Source organism: Pituophis catenifer, unplaced genomic scaffold (genome assembly GCF_029215685.1).
Source record: "Pituophis catenifer annectens isolate HBS135680 unplaced genomic scaffold, rPitCat1.0.hap2 SCAF_2, whole genome shotgun sequence".
Classification (NCBI taxonomy): Eukaryota; Metazoa; Chordata; class Lepidosauria; order Squamata; family Colubridae; genus Pituophis; species Pituophis catenifer.
Genome location: NW_027256882.1, coordinates 136,081,184 through 136,101,382, shown reverse-complemented (window position 1 = coordinate 136,101,382; position 20,199 = coordinate 136,081,184). Strand labels below are relative to the sequence as shown.

The window sequence follows — 20,199 nt, the reverse complement described above, 5'->3', positions numbered from 1 at the left end:
GGATCATCTGTGTATGAATCAGGTTGAAGCAGCCACTTCCAGCATACCATTTTATTTCTGGCTATTGAACAGTGATGTGGATAATGTGTAATAATATGCTGCTTCAGATGTTCCACAAAGAATTGCAGATTTTTCTTTTTATTGCTGCTTTAACTCTGCAGTTTGAAAGAAAATAGATCAGTTGTTTTAAAAACATATCAAGACTCTCCTTTATATCCGGTGCTTCCACCGGGCTTAACTTTATTGCGTAATACTAAATACAGATTACATCACTAACTGTAATAGAATCATCCATCTTAGATATGTGATTCTTGTTCTCTTCTTGCAGAATAGTGCAATTAACCTTTAGTTTACCAGAACTCGGTTTAGTGGACTTCTGATATAATGGACAATTTTTTTGTCTGGCCTTCACTATGCCTTAAGTCATGGGGTATTTATTAAATTGTTTAAATGTGGTAGTTTGATGCAAATTTTGTGTGTTCAGATTTTAATGAATGCTAAAATTTAATTTCTCCGTCCAAAAAGTCCATTAAATGGAATGTTTATTGGATTTTGAACAAAAACTATTTTTTGTTGCAGAAGATTTTTTCAAATTTTTAAATGAAAAAATCTTGTAGACATCAAATTGTCTTAGGACTAACGTATCTGGGTTGCAAAATACCATCACTAGATGGCAGCAGTGTAATGATTCTCCATGTTTCTGCAGCCCAGTTATGGTCTAGTCCAGGGGTGGGCAACTGTGGCCCTTTTACAACCTGTGGACTTCAACTCCCAGATTTCCTTAGACAGCCAAGCTGTCTCAGGAATTCTGGGAGTTGAAGTCCATAGGTTGTAAAAGGGCCACAGTTGCCCACCCCAGGTCTAGTCTAAATGGTCTAGCCTGGTCTCTAAATGGACTCTAGAAGATGGTGTAAACTAAATGGTCTAGTCTTTTTTTAGTACCCTATTACCAAAAACTTTGCCAATTTTTACTTAATACTTTGGCCTTATTGCATGTGTTACATATACAGTATGATCAATAAGGGTTCAATAAGCACACAATGAGAGTTGCTCTTATTATTATTTGAACTACTTTTTTCATTCGTTGATATTTAATTGGGAGTTACTCATAAAATTTGTTTCTGAATATATATGCCTTGGAAAACATAAATTTCTTTCATTTTCAAGTTATTAATACAATTGAAATGTTAAAGGAGACAAACTCCTCTCTTTTCAGTAGCTAACTATTGATGGCATTGGTTTGCTGGCACCTTTCCCCCTTTTACAATTCAAGTTTTTTTTGTACAAGAAATGTATGCTTTTTTTCTACTTGAATCCAATTAGCAACTATCAGTTGCTCACTTATTGTGGAGAAAGGAGACTACTATTTTTTTTCTAAAAAAAAAAAAACCCATGTTGTACACATGCCTCCAGTTTGTATCCTTCCTCCAAAAGTTCAAGATAGCATATAGCATTTTTTTTCAGTTGTTATCCATAACAACACTCATGTGAGATACGATGACTGGTCTCAAATCTTCCTGTCCATGTCTTGTTGTCTGACCCACCTTTGTGATAGTTGTGGGTAATGTATTTGCAAAATATGACAGATATCACTTATACCTCATTTGGTTCTTTAAGTCAAAATTTTATATCAAAGATATATTAGTCCCAGAAATTCCAGAGCCCACCAGGTATTTTTTACTAAACTGAGCAGTTAACAGTAATACTTAGCTATCCTATTCCAATACTATGTGGTCAGCCTTTTTTTGGATAGGGGAGCCCATTACATGAATCTGGACCTCACCCATCAAGACCTTCCTGATTGCAACTTACCTTGCAGGGAAGGCGGCTGTCCCTCACAGATAATTCCTCCAGAGTGTGCGCTGGATCAAAGTGGTGGCCAGGCAGACCTTCCTTTTATTGGGAAGGAGCCCGAGGCGGATGTCTTCATCATGAGTCTGGAAGGTAAACTTGTTCTTCTCTGTACACTTATGGTTCTGCTAGTAAACGTTGTGTTCAGGAGAAAACAGTATACTAAATATACTGTATACCATCATTTCAAGGCCACGAGATCCATACCCATTATGGCTTTCTTCTTCAGAACTGAGAGCCATATGGATTGGTGTAGGAGGAACTAGCTGAACCACTATTTTTACACAGACAAGGACAAGTTTAACTTTCTGCTGTTACCCCTATACCAATCCACATCTTTGAAATCTGGTGCCTCAAACTTTGGTCATGAATTGAACATAATATAAAAATGACTATAATGCTTATAAGACTCTGAACCAATTGGATGAGTGATCTCAGCCAATTGGATAGCTACTTCTACTGGCTTTACTACACATATATGCATGAATTCAATTTTATATCACTTTTGAACAGAAATAAACTAGAGAGAGACTGCTCTAGTCCATATGTTTAAGAAAGAGCAGCGTTAATGTAGTGTCTAGGATCTCTTGATTGAAACAGGCCTAGTGAAAATACTAATAATAAGATTGGAAATTAAAGTTGTTGGAATTTTGGAAATTTTAACTATGTATGTTTCTTGTAACATATCGCTTGTTTAAGAGTATGCTACTGTAGTAAGACTTCTGAGTTATTTTTCTGTATTAAATCTGTCTCTGCTGAGCTTTCCCTGAAACAGATAGTCTACTAAATGAGAAGATTGATCTGCCAGAAACTGTTGAGTGGATATTTGCATAACAGTTTACCTTCTCAATTTGACACCACTGCAATAAACCAGGAGTATGGAAGCATCATTTATAAAAGAACAGATGCTTCTATGTGCTTTTTAGAGGATGGGATTTAGTATAGGATTTCTTAAGAAATACCGTATGTATGATTATGAGGCAATTATTTTGCAGTATTCAATCTGCATGAAGCTGTTGTCTTGAAACTTACCTGAATGCTTTTATTGTCACTGTCAGGAACATTAGTAGTATCCTGTCTGGGAACCTCCATAATACTTTACATAGTTAATAAAATTTCATAAAATGGTTCCTATTTCAGCTTCTGTATTTTATCCTTTTTGCCACCTTGCCTAAAATTGTAGCATCTAAAATAGAATGCACTTTTAAGCAGTTAGAGGATAGATACTTCAGAAACCATCAAATAATATTCAGATCTATATAATACCTCTCATATATTTTCCCATTAGGAATCCATTGAATTTGATTTTCCCCTTGAGGATTCATGATCAACTCTCCATTGTTAGATGCTGTCAAAGTCCTGCAAAATTTTGAAAGCAGTAATTCATTATGTAAACATATTTTTATCTACATTGTACTTGATCTGTATCTTCTGGCACAGCTGTATAATTCTCATGTAGAAGTAAATCCCACTGGGTTCAATGACCACCGGAGTTTCAGATTGTTTTGGTTCTTGAGTCACTGCCAAATTTCCAGTTAAGGAAGTATACCACACCAGCAAAGAAATAGGCCAAACAAAAGAACCTTGTTCACTGAAAACCTAAGTGTATAAGCAAACATACTTTCTTATTTCCAAAATTTAGGTGTACTCTTTTAATTGCTCTCATGTCAAGTGCTTATCTTGCTGTAAACAAAGTTACTCTGCAATAATTTGCAATAGGGTACCTCAACTACAATTAACTATTTTATTTCTTGTAACTTTTCAAATGTGTTAATTAAAACAATTAGAAAAAGTTTTAATTTGTCTAATATACATACATGCATACATATTCCCAATATGTACTTTTTAAAGTAATTGGGGTAGTGCTAGAAAAACAATATTATTTGTGCATATAAAAATTACATATTTCTTCAGTCCCTCATTGCTGAACTCTATTATGAAAAAATCTGATTTCCTATTTGGTCCCATATTTCTTTGCTGCATTTGACTCTGGATGGATTTCTTTTTATTTTTGTAATAATCATTATGATTTTCCTTCATGCTTAAACTATATAAATATGAGGCATATTAAAAATAAGTTTTCTTTGTCAGAAGGAATGGGGGAAGGGAGGAATGATTCTATACTGCCTTTTAAAAAAGGTAATCTTTAAGATATTGCTGCTAGTATGTTTTCAAAATTGTGTATATTGTCACATGTTTATCTGTGATGTGACTTTTATTTTTCTGATTTACATTGCAGGCACCTATGGGGACATGCTGGGGTGATATCTCAGAAGGTGTGCGTGTGGAAGTCCCTAACACAGATTGCAGCTTATCTGCCAAAGTCTTCTGGATTGCTGGGATTTTGAAATTAGCAGGTAATTAATTTTTATAATCACATACTTTAAACTATAATTGCTTAGACATGATTGAATAATTATTTCTTTGAAAGGTTTCTCAGAAATAAAAATCCTCAGCGTTAAATAGGTTAATTGTTAGATTGTTTAGTGAGGCATATCACTTAGGAATAGCCAGTCAGTTTTGATCATAAAAACTGTAAAGAATACCTTGTGGAATGGTACATAGAACATCAATTACAATCTTTAGTATTCTTCAGAGACTGGTGGGCCATAATTGCAACTGTTGAACTTATCAAAATGGTGCGTGATTAGCTTAAAATTGTTACTGGAGTATGTGTGCACACCATTTATATTCATGTTTTTAGTACTGATACTCAAGATTGGTTTAAGGAATTGGGAACCTAATGCAGTTTCAGAATTGGAACCTCCACCTGCTGATAGCCTTGATTAATATTGTAGATGTATTCCTCCAAAACGAGCCCTTAAACACAACCTCTGTTTCAGGTTACAATGCTTTATTAAGATATGAAGGCTTTGAAGGTGATTCAAGTCTTGACTTCTGGTGTAACATCTGTGGACCTGATATCCATCCAGTTGGTTGGTGTGCAACCAGTGCGAAACCTCTAGTTCCACCACGATGTATGTAATTATAGCAGTAATACTTTGAACTTTTCATCTCGTTCTTTCTGGGCTGATTGTGATTGTGTTAAGACAATATTTTTAATTTGTATTGAGGAATGCCTATGCTGTGTTAAAATTGTGAGCACTATATATTATGTATTAAGATGTTTGAGTTACTTTTCATTGTCAAAATCTTTTGTGCATTCGCCCAATAAATAATATATTTGGATTACCATTAAACTTGTTGATTCTCATTCAGAGTCAGTTAATTAAAAGTTTAAATAACTAATGCATCTTTTTTTCTTGACAGCCATTCAGCACAAATATACAAATTGGAAAGCTTTTCTGGTAAAAAGACTCACCGGTGCCAAAACTCTTCCTCCTGACTTCTCTCAGAAGGTGAGAATGACTAAAACTGGGTGGGAATTTTGCTAGTATTCTCACTAGTATTAATATTAATAATTAAATCAGTTTGGGGAGTCTTCCTTGATCCCGCATGAGGGATTTTTGCAAGCCTGAAAACAGCCCTGAGATTAAAGTAAAGAAAGTATGTGTTTATCTTTCTCATCACTTGCACTTAAATCTGAATCCAGTGTTTTAACTAAAAACTAACCTGTTAAAAACAGTCATAGCATGCAAATCAAAACCCAAAGCTTCTATAGCTTGACCAGTAATAATGTTTTAATGTATTTGAAAGATTACATGTATTTGAAAGTGGGAAAGAAATATAAAAATTACTCTAGCTACTACGAACAAAGAAAATTAATACAAGATGTTCTATAGGTGGCATCTCCCACCCACAAGACTAGCAAAAATAAGTAAAAATATTCATCAATGTGTTGGAAGTGTGATGCAGTGCCAGGGACTTTTTACCACATGTGGGAATGCCCAAAAGCTATAAAATTCTGGCATCAGATAAAACAATGGCTAGAAGAGATATTAACGCAAAATATAGATTCAAAACCGGAATTTTTTTTACTGGGCATCATAGAAGGCAACTACAACAAGGGTACAATTTATCTAATGTTACATATTTTAACAGCAGCAAGATTGGCCTTTGCACAAAAATGGAAAAATAAAGAGACCCCCCACAGAAGAAGAAGTGTTAGCTAAAATATTAACTTGTGCAGAAATGGACAGACTGACTGGAACTTAAAGATAAGAACAAGAGTATTATGAAATCTGGAACAAATTTTATTATTGGCTTGACAGGAGGAGGAATGCTGGGTTAGGTTTAGGTTTAGGTTAGGGTATTATCTATCTATCTATCTATCTATCTATCTATCTATCTATCTATCTATCTATCCAAACACACACTATTAGATTCTATTGACATTTGGAATTCTGCTACTTGTATTCTCTGAAAACTAGTTTTAACATATACAGACCTTTGCGGATAGTATTTTGGATAATAAATATTTGCAGGTACACATGAATTAATGCTGCACAATTACTTGTTTCAAGGTATCTGAAAGTATGCAGTATCCTTTCAAGCCTTCTATGAGAGTAGAAGTTGTCGATAAAACACACCTCTGCCGAACACGGGTAGCAATTGTTGACAGCGTAATTGGAGGCAGGTTAAGACTAGTGTATGAAGAAAGTGAGGACAAAACAGATGACTTCTGGTGCCATATGTACAGCCCACTCATTCATCCTATTGGTTGGTCTCGGAGTATAGGACATCGATTCAAAAGATCTGGTAAGTTAGGATGTAGCAATGAAACTGAGCGAATAGCATTTGTTCTTTTAGATAAAGGCATTTAAAATTATACTGTAACACCATTCTCTGCCACAAATATGCTATTACATTAATACTTGTGTCAACATTCAAATTGTTCCACTTTGTTTTTATCAGTTATATTTTTGACATAATACTTTTAGGAGATTATGATTTTCAAGTAGTGGAGGAGGCAGCTTTAATTTTTCCTTTCTCTTCAAAGATATAATCAAGAAGCAAGATGGTCAAATTGATGCATCCTCACATTTATTTGCTAAGGTATGATATTTTAGAAGAAATTGTATTTATATTGAAGAAATTATTAATTTTGGAAAATGTAAGAATTTAATAGGTACAGTTTATCAGCACTTAATATTTCAAATGATTACTCCAATAAGATAAGACAAAGTATTAAACAAGTGGCAAAGGCAAGTAACTTGAAGCTTCAGATTTTTACAATGAATGAGCAGGATTGCAGTTCCAACTTTCAAACTACTTTAGCAAGCTAACTGTCTAACTTGGATTACAGATTGGATTACATCCTGTTAATGGCTACACTGCCTCTGTTGAGGGAAAGGGACTCCAAGGTAGTTTACATAAATAACTTTGGCTTGGTGCCATAAAAACAGGATGGGATAAATATAGAAAAAGAATTAGCCCACATTTATCATCCCTTGCTTCAGTACAGGTAGTCCTTGTCTTATGATTGTAATGGAGCCTGCCTATTATAGTTGCAAGTCCTGATACTCATTAAGTGAGGCACATGATTGCCTGGCTCTCCCAAGTGTGATCATTAAGGCACTGCATGTGGGGTTAAACAGAAAGAGGTCAAGCAGCTGCCCTCCATGAGTAAAAAAGAATTTTTGCACTGGGCTGAAGAAATGAAGCTCAGACCTTGAAGCCATGCTGTTCCCCTCCCATCTCAGGACTAGCCTTTCCAGTCTTTAGAAACGCTGCATTCGCTAATGTTTGTTTGTTTGTTTGTTTGTTTGTTTTTTGTTTGGTTTTTTTGGCTAGAAAGCCTGACAATACAATCTTTTTGAAAAGGAGAAGGGCTACAAAAATACCAGCAAATGCTATCTTTCTAAAGCAGAAGTAATCCACCCCCCACCCCCACCCCCTTAGAAAGATTTCATTTGCTAGCTGGCTAGCAAGTGTGATCTTTTTAAAGTGAGAGAAAGGCTTTTCTAACCATTTCAGAAAGATCCTTTTTGCTGGCTTGTCAGCAAATGCGATCTTTCTGAAAGGGGAAAAGGGCTTTTTAGAACCAGCATCTTTGAGAACAACAGAGTTGCTTCACAGAGAGTAGCGTGAAATCTGACAGGCAGCCCCTGCACTCTCAGAGACGCTGGTTGAAAAGTCTGGCGAAAGGGATTTTAGCATGGAACATTTGGAGCCAGCCTGGCTGCAAGTGCTCCATGCTTCAAACACCCTGGACTAAAAGTCTCTCTGGGCCTGTGCTGTGAACTTTTCCAGCTCTTTGAGAGCAGGACTGTTTCATTGAGGGTGTGTGTCCTAACACCCACCCTCCTGCCAATGTGGACTGAAATCAATCTAGCAGACAACCCTTCCACTCTCAAAGAGTGGAAAAATCAATATAATGTATACTGTAGAATGACAAATTAAATTGTGGAAATATGCATCACTATCAAAAAAATAATTTCATACAGTATTTGAAAAATAAGTCTGATACAGAATTTAATTCAACTTGGAAACCATCTATGCATTATAATTCTACATAGAGACATGTATTGCATTTGAACTCTTTTAACTCGTTTCTTTTAACCCAAGGCTTTAATACCTAGACCTTTGTTTGAATTACTAAATAAGGGTAGTACTCTTAGATTAAATAGACATATTACCATATTTTTTGGAGTATAAGACGCACCAGAGTATAAGGCGCACCTTAGTTTTTGGGGAGGAAAATAAGAAAAAAAGCTGATTGGCAGGTGGATGGGCCTCCTGGAATACCCCAATCAGCTGTTCCCAGGGGTGAATTTTAGTAACAAGTTCCTTGGTTGCTTTTTTTTTTTTTTTGCTTTTTTTTTCTGCCTCTGAAACATCTGAAACTTTGTTTCAGAAAAAATTTTTTCCTGCCTCTGAAAGCCTCCGAAACAGAGCTTCAGAAAAAAAGCCTCTGAAGCTCTGTTTGGGGGCTTTTTTTCTGAAGCTTTGTTTCTGATGCTTTTTTCAGCCTCTGAAACCTCCGTTTGAGAAGCTGGGTGGGGCTACATTCAGAGTTTAAAACGCACTCAGATTTTCACCCTCTTTTTTGGGGGAAAAAGGTGCGTTTTATACTCTGAAAAATATGGTAATTCTCTCCAATATGATTCATATTATGGCTATTGCTATTTATTGCATATTGACTCAATCTAAATAATGTTCTGAAAATGCATGGTACTTTAATATATAGCATTAAACTAATGTTACTTTGACATTTTATACTGCTTATTTTTTCGGTACTTCTGAATTCTCTTTTTGCTTGATTGTGTTTTTAAGTATTTACTTCAATAAAATAAAATAAATAAAAAAAGAGAAATGAATTTGTATTTGAGTGATGCATCTAAAATACATACAGAAAAACTGAATACTCTGCATAGAAAATAATGCCTTAACAGCTGTTTTGGTCTGTTTTGTTTTTTTTTTTTTTTGCCACATGTCAATGTATACTATGGGTATTTTTTAGGTAAAAGAAGCTGAGTCCAGTGGAGAATGGTTCAAAGAGGGAATGAAATTGGAAGCCATAGATCCATTAAATCTTTCTGCTATATGCGTGGCAACAATTAGAAAGGTAAAGATAATTAACTTACCTTGTACTGGAGGCAGCTATTAGGGCCATTTTTCCCTCTACATTCACAGGGAAACAGTCTATTTAAATAATTGTTTATTTAATATTCTAAATCATGGGTGTCCAACCTTTTGGCTTGTCTGGGTTGCATTGCATGAAGAGGAATTTGGTTGGCTGCATATAAAATATATAATAAATATATATAAATCACTTAATAATAAAAGTTTATGATCATGTGGGGCCGCATTACTAGCTGTTTAGAGCTGCATGTAGTCTGTGAGCCACAAGTGGGACACACCTGTTTTAAATTCTACCTAATATTACATTAATTCCCATGTGTGTTAAAAGGAGCCCATAAAATGACAACACTATAGATTATTTGGAGCAATTGCATAACATATGGGCTATTTATATAAAGGAGCTGAACGAGGAACTACTGTAGGAGTATAAGACGCACCTACCTTTTTTGGTGAGGAAAAGAAAAAGAAATCTCCCTCTGCCTCTGAGCAATTTTTCCTCCTTGCAGCAAACAGCCTGCTTTACTTTCATTCTCATTTTTAGCATAGCTTGATTAGCACAAGGAAAAAAAAATCTGCTCCAGCAATTTACCTCTTTGCAGCAAGCAGCAGAGCCCTGCGCAAAACAGCTGAGAGCAAATCAGCTGAGAGTCGGGAGGCCGATCTAATCAACTTGTGCTAATTAGGCTGTGCTGAAGCTGAAAGGAGCTGTTTTTTCTTGCTGTTTGCTTGCAAGGAGGTAACTGCTGCGAGGCAGAGGCCAAAGGATGGGGGCCAGTGAGTGGGCGGGGCTACATTCGATGTATAAGACGCACCTAAATTTTCACCCCCTTTTAGGGGGAGGAAAGGTGCGTCTTATACTCCAAAAAATATGGTAGTTGGTGGATTATTTGTACCCCATATGAAAATCAGAGTCATTTGTAAAAGTACCAATATATTATATACTTAGTTGACCATGATTTATCTTGAAAAAAGTTACAGAGTTGCCCATTTAAGCTGGATGGTCACTAAGAAGTCCTAGGGCAGTAAATTAGATTGGGAAGTCAAAACAGCATTCTGGAAGAAGACAGCGGCATATAGGTTGTATCGTTGCTAAGAAAACAACACAAGTGTTCATGTCACTAGGAATTAAGCTTGACTAAAGGGAGACTTTATGGTTTAATATAACCATGATTCTTAGAGAAATCTGATGAAAAATTATCTTTATGTTTCAAACCCTGTGGCAGATGAATTACCTGTCACGTCATGTTTTTCCGCCTTGCACTGCTTTGTATTAATTTTCTACATTTAATTCTAGGTATTAGCAGATGGATATCTTATGATTGGGATTGATGGATCTGAGGCAGCTGATGGGTCTGACTGGTTTTGTTACCATGCAACCTCCCCTTCTATATTCCCTGTTGGTTTCTGTGAAATTAACATGATAGAACTAACTCCACCCCGAGGTATTCATGTTTTCTTGTTCTATATGTATATATACAAACACATTTTGAATTTTTTTGTGGAATAATACTCATATATTGGCTTGTAAAACATTTGTCCTTTTCTCCAGAGATAGTTTGGAGTTGCTTAGCCAGCAGTTGAGCAGAATATGATATTTTGCTATTTCTTATAATGGCTTTTGGAGGACTTGGTTTGGATGTATCATTTTCTTTCTTTGCCTTGCTTCCTCCAAGGACTTTACAGAGCAAAGACTAAAGGAATTGCCCTGCTGCTGTTGTGTATAATTTCAGAAGAAATTAACTACTAATAGTAGTGTAGCGACTCCTTAGTTAATTAGGGCAGGTTAGATTGTCTCACCATTAATGAATGGTTTAAGCAATTTATAGTTAAAAAAAAATAAATAATAAAGCTAAAATACAAAAATTTTTAAAAAGCCTAAAACAAAACTGCTAAAATAAGTATGTAATAAACCATCAGCACATTGCAGAGACCTTCTTGCAAGTTCTCACCGAGCTACCTTTTGTTCAAGAGTGATTTGTATGTGTTTGAGGTCCCTTTCTTTCCAATGATGATCCTACTGCAAAAAGTGCTGTGACTCAGAAATAAAACATAGGTGTTATATATGTATCTGCTGTATATACGTATATGTCCCAGGTTCCATCCTCAGCTTCACCTATGAATACTGTAGGGCTTTTTATGGTTTGATAAGTTTTCTTCCTGAGATTTTCTTGACAGAGTAGTCAATACTGGGCTAGATTGATTACTTCGCTTAGGAACTTGATATATGTATGAATGCTCATCTTTAAAGGCTTTGCTTCAACTGCTGCCCTCAGATGAAGACAGGCCAACAACTCTTTGGAAGAGGGCTTTCTGTTTCTTTGGTTATAGAACAGTGAAGCCAAAGAGGTTTGTATAGCAGCCTTTAGGAATTTTTTTGGCACTAGAGTCCTTTCAAATAATTTATGTAGTTTAGTTTTTTAGTTTAGTTTTATTTGATTTGTATACCGCCCTACTCCCGAAGGACTCAGGGCGGTGAACAGCCAACAATAAAATACATAAATACACAAAATTTAAAAACCTGATAAAATCAAATTAAACTTTTTGGCCCAGACAAATTAAAATACCCCAATAATTTAAAAACAGATTAAAATTTACATATTTAAAAAGGGAAGAGATCAGGCCAAGCCCGCTTGATGGAATAAAAAGGTCTTCACAGCACGGCGGAAGGAGCGCAGATCCGGGATCCTCCGTATCTCCGGGGGGGAGCTCATTCCAGATGGTAGGTGCCCCCACAGAGAAGGCTCTCCCCCTAGGGGCCGCCAGTCGACACTGTTTGGCTGACGGCACCCGGAGGAGTCCCTCTCTATGAGAGCGTACTGGCCGGTGGGAGGCTATTGGTGGTAGTAGGCGGTCCCGTAAATAACCAGGCCCTAAGCCATGGAGCGCTTTAAAGGTGGTAACCAAAACCTTGAAGCGCACCCGGAAGACCACCGGGACCCAGTGCAGCTCGCGCAGGAGAGGTGTTACATGGGAGCGCCATGTCGCTCCCATTACCATCCGCGCGGCCGCACTCTGCGCCAGTTGGAGCCTCCGGGTGCTCTTCAAGGGGAGCCCCATGTAGAGAGCATTACAATAGTCCAGGCGGGAGGTGACGAGGGCATGAGTGACCGTGCGTAACGAGTCCCGATCCAGAAAGGGACGCAACTGGCGAATCAGGCGGACCTGATAAAAAATCCTCCCGGTCACGGCTGTCAAGTGCTCTTCTAAAGACAGCCGTGAATCCAGGAGGACACCCAAGTTGCGAGCCCTCTCTGTGGGGGCCAATGATTCGCCCCCAATAGTCAGTGATGGCGTCAACTGGCTATATCGGGACGTCGGAAACCACAGCCACTCGGTCTTGGATGGGTTGAGCCTGAGCCTGTTCGTCCCCATCCAGATCCGTACGGCCTCCAGGCACCGGGACATCACTTCAAGGGCATCGTTGGGGTGATCCGGGGTGGAGATGTACAGCTGGGTGTCATCAGCGTACTGATGGTACTCCACCCCGAAACCACGGATGATCTCGCCCAGCGGCTTCACATAAATGTTGAACAGGAGAGGTGAGAGGACCGACCCTTGCGGCACCCCACATATGAGGGGCCTCGGGGTCGACCTCTGTCCCCCTGTCAACACAGACTGCGACCGGTCAGAGAGAAAGGAGAAGAACCACCGCAACACAGTGCCTCCCACCCTAACTCCTCCAACCGGTGCAGCATGATACCATGGTCGATGGTATCAAAAGCCGCTGAGAGATCTAACAGGACCAGGACAGAGGAGCACCCCCTGTCCCGAGCCCTCCAGAGATCATCGACCAACGCGACCAATGCCGTTTCCGTGCTGTACCCGGGCCTGAAGCCCGACTGGAACGGATCCAGATACGTCATTTCATCCAGGTGCTGGGGAAGCTGTTGCGCAACCACACTCTCAACAACCTTCGCCACAAAACGAAGGTTGGAGACCGGACGATAATTTACCAACATTGCCGGGTCCAGGGAAGGCTTCTTGAGGAGAGGCCTCACCATCGCCTCTTTCAAGGCGGCAGGAAAGACACCCTCACCCAGAGAAGCATTTATACTCCCCTGGAACCAGCCTCGTGTCACCTCCCAAGAAGCCAGCACTAACCAGGAGGGACACGGGTCCAATAAACAAGTGGTCGCATTCAGTCTACCCAGAATCCTGTCCACGTCCTCAGGGGTCACAGGATCAAACTCATCCCAGATAACATTCTCAAGACCTGCCCCTAGTAACTCAGTGGTAAAAATACATTTTTATTGTGACTTTTATTTTTAACAGTTTGTATTCTTCCTGTATTTTAAAGTTTTTATTTTATGAATCTCATAAAATTGTATTATAGGACATCAATAAAAACACAGTAGTACATATGTATTTTATTTAGGATCAGAATATTTCCTTACAGTGTTATTATATAATAACTATTAACTTGTAGGTTATGCAAAACTACCTTTCAAATGGTTTGACTACCTCAGGGAAACAGGTTCAATAGCAGCCCCCGTCAAATTCTTTAACAAGGTAAGCTGGTATACAGACCAGAAATTTGATCATTGTAACATGCCTATGGTTTTTTTGTTTCCTGCCTCCCCCCCCCCGAGCCAGAAATTGTCTATGTCTAGCTATTACAGAAAATGTTTTTAAAATGGAAAAGACAATTTGTGTGAGGTATAATACTTTTTCATTAATTTAGTATATATGTTTTAAATCATGAAACATTGTTTATTGAATAGAAATATAGCATTATAACATGACACTCTAGTAACTTCAGAAACTCAGTTGGGATTATTTTAGGGAATATGAATAACTTTCATCTGAATAGGAATTTTGAATTGAATATAGTAATTCTTGGTATGTTCTGTCTTTTTCCTGAGCCCTCCAATCCTCATAACAATTAACTGAGAGACAGGCCTCAGCCTAAATCATTTAGGAGTTTCCTGATTAAATGGGGATTAGAATTCTTGCCAGCCTTGGCTGGTCTTGGAAAAGTTAAGCAGGTCAGATCTAGTTAGGATTTTGCTGGAGGATTATGAGGAATGCAGTCTTTTAAAGAAAGAAATGAAATAATTTTGGAAGAAGATAGTGGCAAAGTTCATGAATGTGTCCACAAAGTCACTAGATAGAATTGTGCTCAGTAAAATATTTTTATATAAAGAAAATATTACATCTTGAAGCTTTAAAGCAGCCGGTTCCTTTAGAAGGCTCACATGAGATCTCTGAAGAATGGACATATGGCTGCTCTGAAGTATAGTATTCTGCTGTGCATGAATATGCTGGCAATCAGTGACATAAAGAATCATTATAACTCACAACAACCTAATTCTCTGAGTTGTATGGAAAAATAGGAGAGAATGCTACTAAACCACTTTGAAATGTTTGCAGATGTTTAAAGTTATTGATATACTGTATCAGTAAATAGACACACAAGTCTTCTAGAGGATGCAAGTGAGTTTTTTTTTTCTCTCTCTCTCTGTGTATGTGTTTTATCTTGGTAAATAATTGCTTTGATTTAGTATAGAGAGAGAAAGGGAGGAAAAAAACAGAAGGGAAAACAAAAAATGCCCCAAATATACACATGAAAAATAGCTTAGTTTTAAAAGCAGCATTACTGTAACTTGAGAGAAACAGTATTTCTCTATTAAGAAAGAACTGGTTCATAAGGAAACATATAATAAATCCAAACTTGTAAATCTGCTATGGCACTGTCTCTTCATCATAAACATGTAATCTTTTTTATTGTGCCCTAATCAATAGTTATGCATGCAGTGACAAATACCAAATGTTTTATTTATAATTCAAAATTGTATTCACATATTTAAACCAAATTACTCCTCCTATAACTATAGGAATAGGTTCATGGATTTTAAAGCAAAATAAGACAATAGTGAAGCAAGCACTTATCATATGGATTTCGTCATTTTATATCTTTAGCATATTGAAACTGCTAGCCTTTAAAAAAAATGTCTCAATCATCCAGTAAACATGAAACGACTGCTGCCATACTGTGTTCTGGACCAGTTGCAATTTCTGAGTAGTTTTCAGGTGCAGTCCCATTTAAAACGCATTGCAGTAATTCAGACAGGAGGTGACTGGAAGGCCAGGAAAAGACACAATTGACACATAAGATGAATCTATGCAAGATCCCCTAGCCATGACTGCTCATCAAGCAGGACCTCTGAGTCAAGGAGGAACACCCCTCCCCCAAGCTGTGCATCAGTCTGGGGAAGTTCAACCTCATCTGAACTATTGCTTTGGCCTATATTGAACATACTATTTGACAATATATACCTGTGATGGCGAACCTTTGGTACATGTGCCACAGGTGGCACACAGAGCCATCTCTGCGGGCACGCAAGCCGTCGCCCTCGGTCAGCTCCACCATGCATGTGTGCGCGTCTCCTGCCGGGCAGCTGATTTTCGGGTCTCTGCCACGTATGTGGGAGATGTGCGCACATCCGCACAGGGGGGGGCATGCGCACGGGGGCGGTGCGGTTGCACATGCATGCATGGGGGTGCCCCCCTACATCCTATTTCTGGTCCCAGGAGGCTTCAGGGAGACCTGCTAGGGCCAAAATGGGGCGTGGGGGAGTCGCGTGCACATGTGCAGGGGGCAGGGGGAGTGCGGGGGGTCGCACGTGCATACGCAGGGGGTGGGGGGAGCATAGTGGGTTTCACACGTACATGCGCAGGGGGCGGGACACACGGGACATTGCATTATGGGTGTGGGCACATGCACGCTGTCACGCGTGCATGCACGCTTTCGGCTCCCGATATATACGATCTTGGTGTTCTAGAAAGTGGATATTATAAATTTTGTAACTTGTTTTTATATTGGTATACTTAAGAATATTGATTAATGTCTTATATATTATTTGGGTCCATTCATATTCTAAGCCTATTTGCCTATTACATGCATATATAATTCAGTCCCACACAGAAATGTAACTATCCAGCAAACAAGCTTTCCATAGCAATCTCATGTTAAATTTAAGGGTAAAAGTATGACCGAGTTCACCATACTTTTTTTGTTGTGTGCTTCTGCTTCCCAAAGCATTGCAAATTCGAGGACTAATATGAAGGGATAAAATTGGTCTAATCACAAATAAGCAGTAAGACTGCTTGACCGAATATACTGTCTAAATGAAAATTGCTGAAAATATTGGAAATACTTAAAATACCTTAAGATCTGATTGTTGTAAACTCAGAACAGAGACATGCCCTTCTCCCTGAAATCTTTTGGAAAGAGATTTTTTTCCCCTTTGATAACTTTTTCAGAACATATTTCTCCTAAATTTCATACTTACGCGTGTATATTTTTGTCCCATTCATCTTATCCTGTCTCTATTACATAAAAAAGTAAATTAAACGTGAATCAATGTCAGATAATCTGTGTCTGTGATCGCCAAAACATGGAATTTATACCCAGACTGCAATGTATATATAAGTGCTGGTTCTGGGAGTTTGAATGGTCCCACTTATTCTTTCTGGTCATTGCTTGTGTAATATCAGAACAGCAGGAATGTCCAGAGGCTATGAAGAGAATTACTAAGATAAGACAATTTTTCTGTGGCTATTTTTATAGTCAGGGTTTGATTTTCACACATAATGACTGGATCCCATCGCATTAAGCCATAATGTGATTTGTTTGGTGGGGATTCTGCACTTTATATGAACTCAGTCATGATGGATTGTAAATAGTGTTGAAGGCTTAATATAATAATGGAAACCCATACAGTGTTTGTTTATTCAACAAATGATAGTTAACAAATAATGCTTTGGGATGATGTACAAATCCACCTAGTGTAATAAATTTGATTATTTCCCTGTTCCAGGAAGTTCCAAACCATGGGTTTCATGTTGCAATGAAACTGGAAGCTGTGGATCTCATGGAACCCCGTTTAGTATGTGTGGCCACAGTAACTCGCATAATCCATCGTCTCTTGAGGATACATTTTGATGGTTGGGAGGATGAATATGATCAGTGGGTAGACTGTGAATCTCCTGACCTCTATCCTGTAGGGTGGTGTCAGTTAACAGGTTACCAGCTACAGCCTCCTGCATCACAATGTAAGTTACTGTTGATCTTTTATAGAATCTTCCATTTTTGATATTTAGCAGATCCCTACAGCAATAATTTTGTCTTCATTTTTGAAATTCTGCCAAGTTTCCAACTGCCTCAGTCATCTCAGGCATTTAGTTAGTAACTCAGAATTGCCTGATCTAATTTGATCTTCCTTCAAAATGTTCTTATAGCTTCAGCTTTATTTTTACATTTGTTTAAAGACTAAGAACTCGTTTTACTAAAATGTGTTACAATATATATTTGTTTATAATAAAGTTTTCATAGATATATAAGCTTAGTTGGAAAGATCTTTATTTTACTACGTGGTCCAGGTTTGCCGTTCCTTCAGATCTTTTAATTTATTATGTAGTAGGATAGGCACTCCTCATCCCATAAATACTCATTTTCTGGGTTATGGTAATTTGGGCTCTTAAATCTGTAATGAAATGAGGAAGGAATAAAATGTTGTTAACGATAAACCTAAAAGATGGATAGAAAATGTTGGCAAATAATTAAAAGAGAAATTGTGTCTTTTTTTTCCCAGCAGTGTTTAAAAAGGTAATTACTATTGTGGCAATTGAAAATTAACTGGAAGGGAGAACTATGCCCAGGGATATGTATAGTACAAGGCATAGCTTCCGACAAAAATTCTCCATAGCTATAGAAGGTTCTTCACCTACTATGGAGATATACCACCCATATGGTTGTTGCAAAGAGACCATGATGAAGAATGGAATGCTGTTGCTTTTGCTATTTCCAAAATGAGTTTGCATTCCACAACTATCGTTATATTTACTACTATACTTTCTGCTTACAGCTTTGTTATGTACTAGTTGTGTGCAACAAAGCTCCAGTGTTTGATTATGAATATTCTGGTGTTCTACAAAATATATTGACACAGTCATTCCAGAAATGGATTCATCATTCTGGCAAAGGATTCTTTTGGAACAGACTGTGATTTATGTCTGTTTCTGGAACACAGTAAACCATGCTCTGTTCTGAAAAAAAAAACCACTTTCAGGAAACAATAAACTATGTCCAGACTGGCCAGATCTGGAAGAATGTTCTAGTGAACATGGAATGTAATCTGTGATCAGACTACAGAATTTTGTTCTTCCCTGTGGTGTAGTATTTCTGCTTGAATGCTTTTCCTTCACAGTTTATTATCTTCCAATTGAATTGTAGCGCATGCATTTTTACCATCTATTCCAGCATTCTGACTTCTGATTGATTTTTGCTCTTTCCTCTTGCACTGCAATTGTGTGTCATAGTACCAGTGTGATCCAGTCATAATTGCTCTCTATCACAGGTAGTCCTCGACTTATAACTGCAATTGGAACTGGAATCCTGTTCGTTGAAGGAAGCAGTTGTTTCAGTGAGATATCCAACTGACTGCTTCGCTCAACAACTGCAATCCCGGCTCTTCCAGTTATGGTTTGTTAAGCAGACAGAACGAAAGAGCTGCCTGTCAAAGGAGGGCAGGTAGCTTCCCTCTGTGCACAGAAGGGAACTGGTGTGCTGAATTGGAAAAAGAAGAATTGTGAAGATCCCTGCTTCGCGTCTCCAGGCCAGCACAAGTATTCCTTTCCCCGCTGTGTGCTGGGCTGAAGAAACCAGTTTCTACAGCCTCTCAAGGATTGCCCCACCACCATCATGCATGGAGGGGAGAGAGGAAGTCCTTTGGCAGGTGGCAGCAACAACTTTTTCCTCCAGCTTCCCCTTTGGCTTTCTGAGGAAGCCAGCAGAGAAAATTGCAAATGATGTTCACATGATTGTAGGGTGCTTGGCAACCATTGTTAACTGCGAAAATGTTGCTGAGCACCCAGATCATAATCATGTGACCACGAAGGGGTGCAAAGTTTTACTGTGACTGGTTGTAAGTCAAGGACTACCTGTATAATATAAGTACCGTAGAAAGGGTGTACAATAGATACAATGTAGATATACAATGTACTGGTCACATAAATATACACAATTTAAAAGATTTGTAAATTAACATAATTATGTATAAAGTAAAAATTTCCTGATAGGCTTTAATTTTGCCTGATTAGAAAAGTAAATAATAATTTTTTTCTCCTGCCCAAACCAGATTTTAATTTTCACCTGAAACATTCTTGTTAACTAGTCAGAATATTAATATGCATCATTAAAAGCATTAAAAGTTGTTCACGCTTTGAGTAGGCATTAAATTACATGTAAATGCTTCCTATAGTATCTTTATTGGCCAGAGCATTTTATTTGTATGGAAATCTGTTTTCTAACTATTTTGAAATATGCTGTAAAGTTGTGTTAAAGCAGTATCTTCTTTTAAATTTCAGCTTCAAGAGATAGCCAATCAAGTTCATCAAAACAGAAGAAAAAGTCTAAATCGCAGCAGTACAAAGGACACAAGAAAAGTGGGTAACAGAACTATTTTTTTTACTCTACATTAAAAATCTGTCACTTTCTCTCAGGACATTTTTGTGTATAAATGCTGTTTGGGGGAAATAGCTTTCAAATGTAGATATCCACTATGACATAAAGAAAACTGCAATAAGATACATTATTTTTATACTGTGGCGGTTTCTTTTCATTTCTTCTGATCAGATTTGAAATAAAAGTAAGATGAATTAAATATGTCATTGAGCAAGCTTTTTCATAAAAATACAAATTATTGTAGTCTCTTCAACTTCACGCAAAGCCTGCTTAAGGCCAAATAAAGACCATTTTTAAATAAAAAGATGGGCAAGTTGTGTGGAGTGATAGTTGAATGTATATACTTCTTGTTGAAGAAACATTTCTATTAAAGAGGAGATTTATGTCAATATTTCCTT

At 37.8% G+C, this 20,199-nt stretch overlaps 1 protein-coding gene across 4 annotated transcripts in view; it reads left to right on the top strand.

The window, feature by feature from the left end:
• The window catches only part of MBTD1 (mbt domain containing 1), a 50,110-nt gene that overhangs the window by 13,953 nt on the left and 15,958 nt on the right, over nucleotides 1-20,199 (top strand). For all 4 annotated transcript variants that reach the window (XM_070937616.1, XM_070937615.1, XM_070937614.1 and 1 more), the window contains exons 6-15: nucleotides 4,091-4,208; nucleotides 4,695-4,829; nucleotides 5,122-5,210; nucleotides 6,276-6,510; nucleotides 6,752-6,807; nucleotides 9,215-9,319; nucleotides 10,631-10,778; nucleotides 13,763-13,845; nucleotides 17,157-17,391; nucleotides 19,705-19,782. In XM_070937616.1, the coding sequence (XP_070793717.1) occupies nucleotides 4,091-4,208; nucleotides 4,695-4,829; nucleotides 5,122-5,210; nucleotides 6,276-6,510; nucleotides 6,752-6,807; nucleotides 9,215-9,319; nucleotides 10,631-10,778; nucleotides 13,763-13,845; nucleotides 17,157-17,391; nucleotides 19,705-19,782 (1,282 nt within the window). The remainder of the gene's footprint in view (nucleotides 1-4,090; nucleotides 4,209-4,694; nucleotides 4,830-5,121; nucleotides 5,211-6,275; nucleotides 6,511-6,751; nucleotides 6,808-9,214; nucleotides 9,320-10,630; nucleotides 10,779-13,762; nucleotides 13,846-17,156; nucleotides 17,392-19,704; nucleotides 19,783-20,199) is intronic.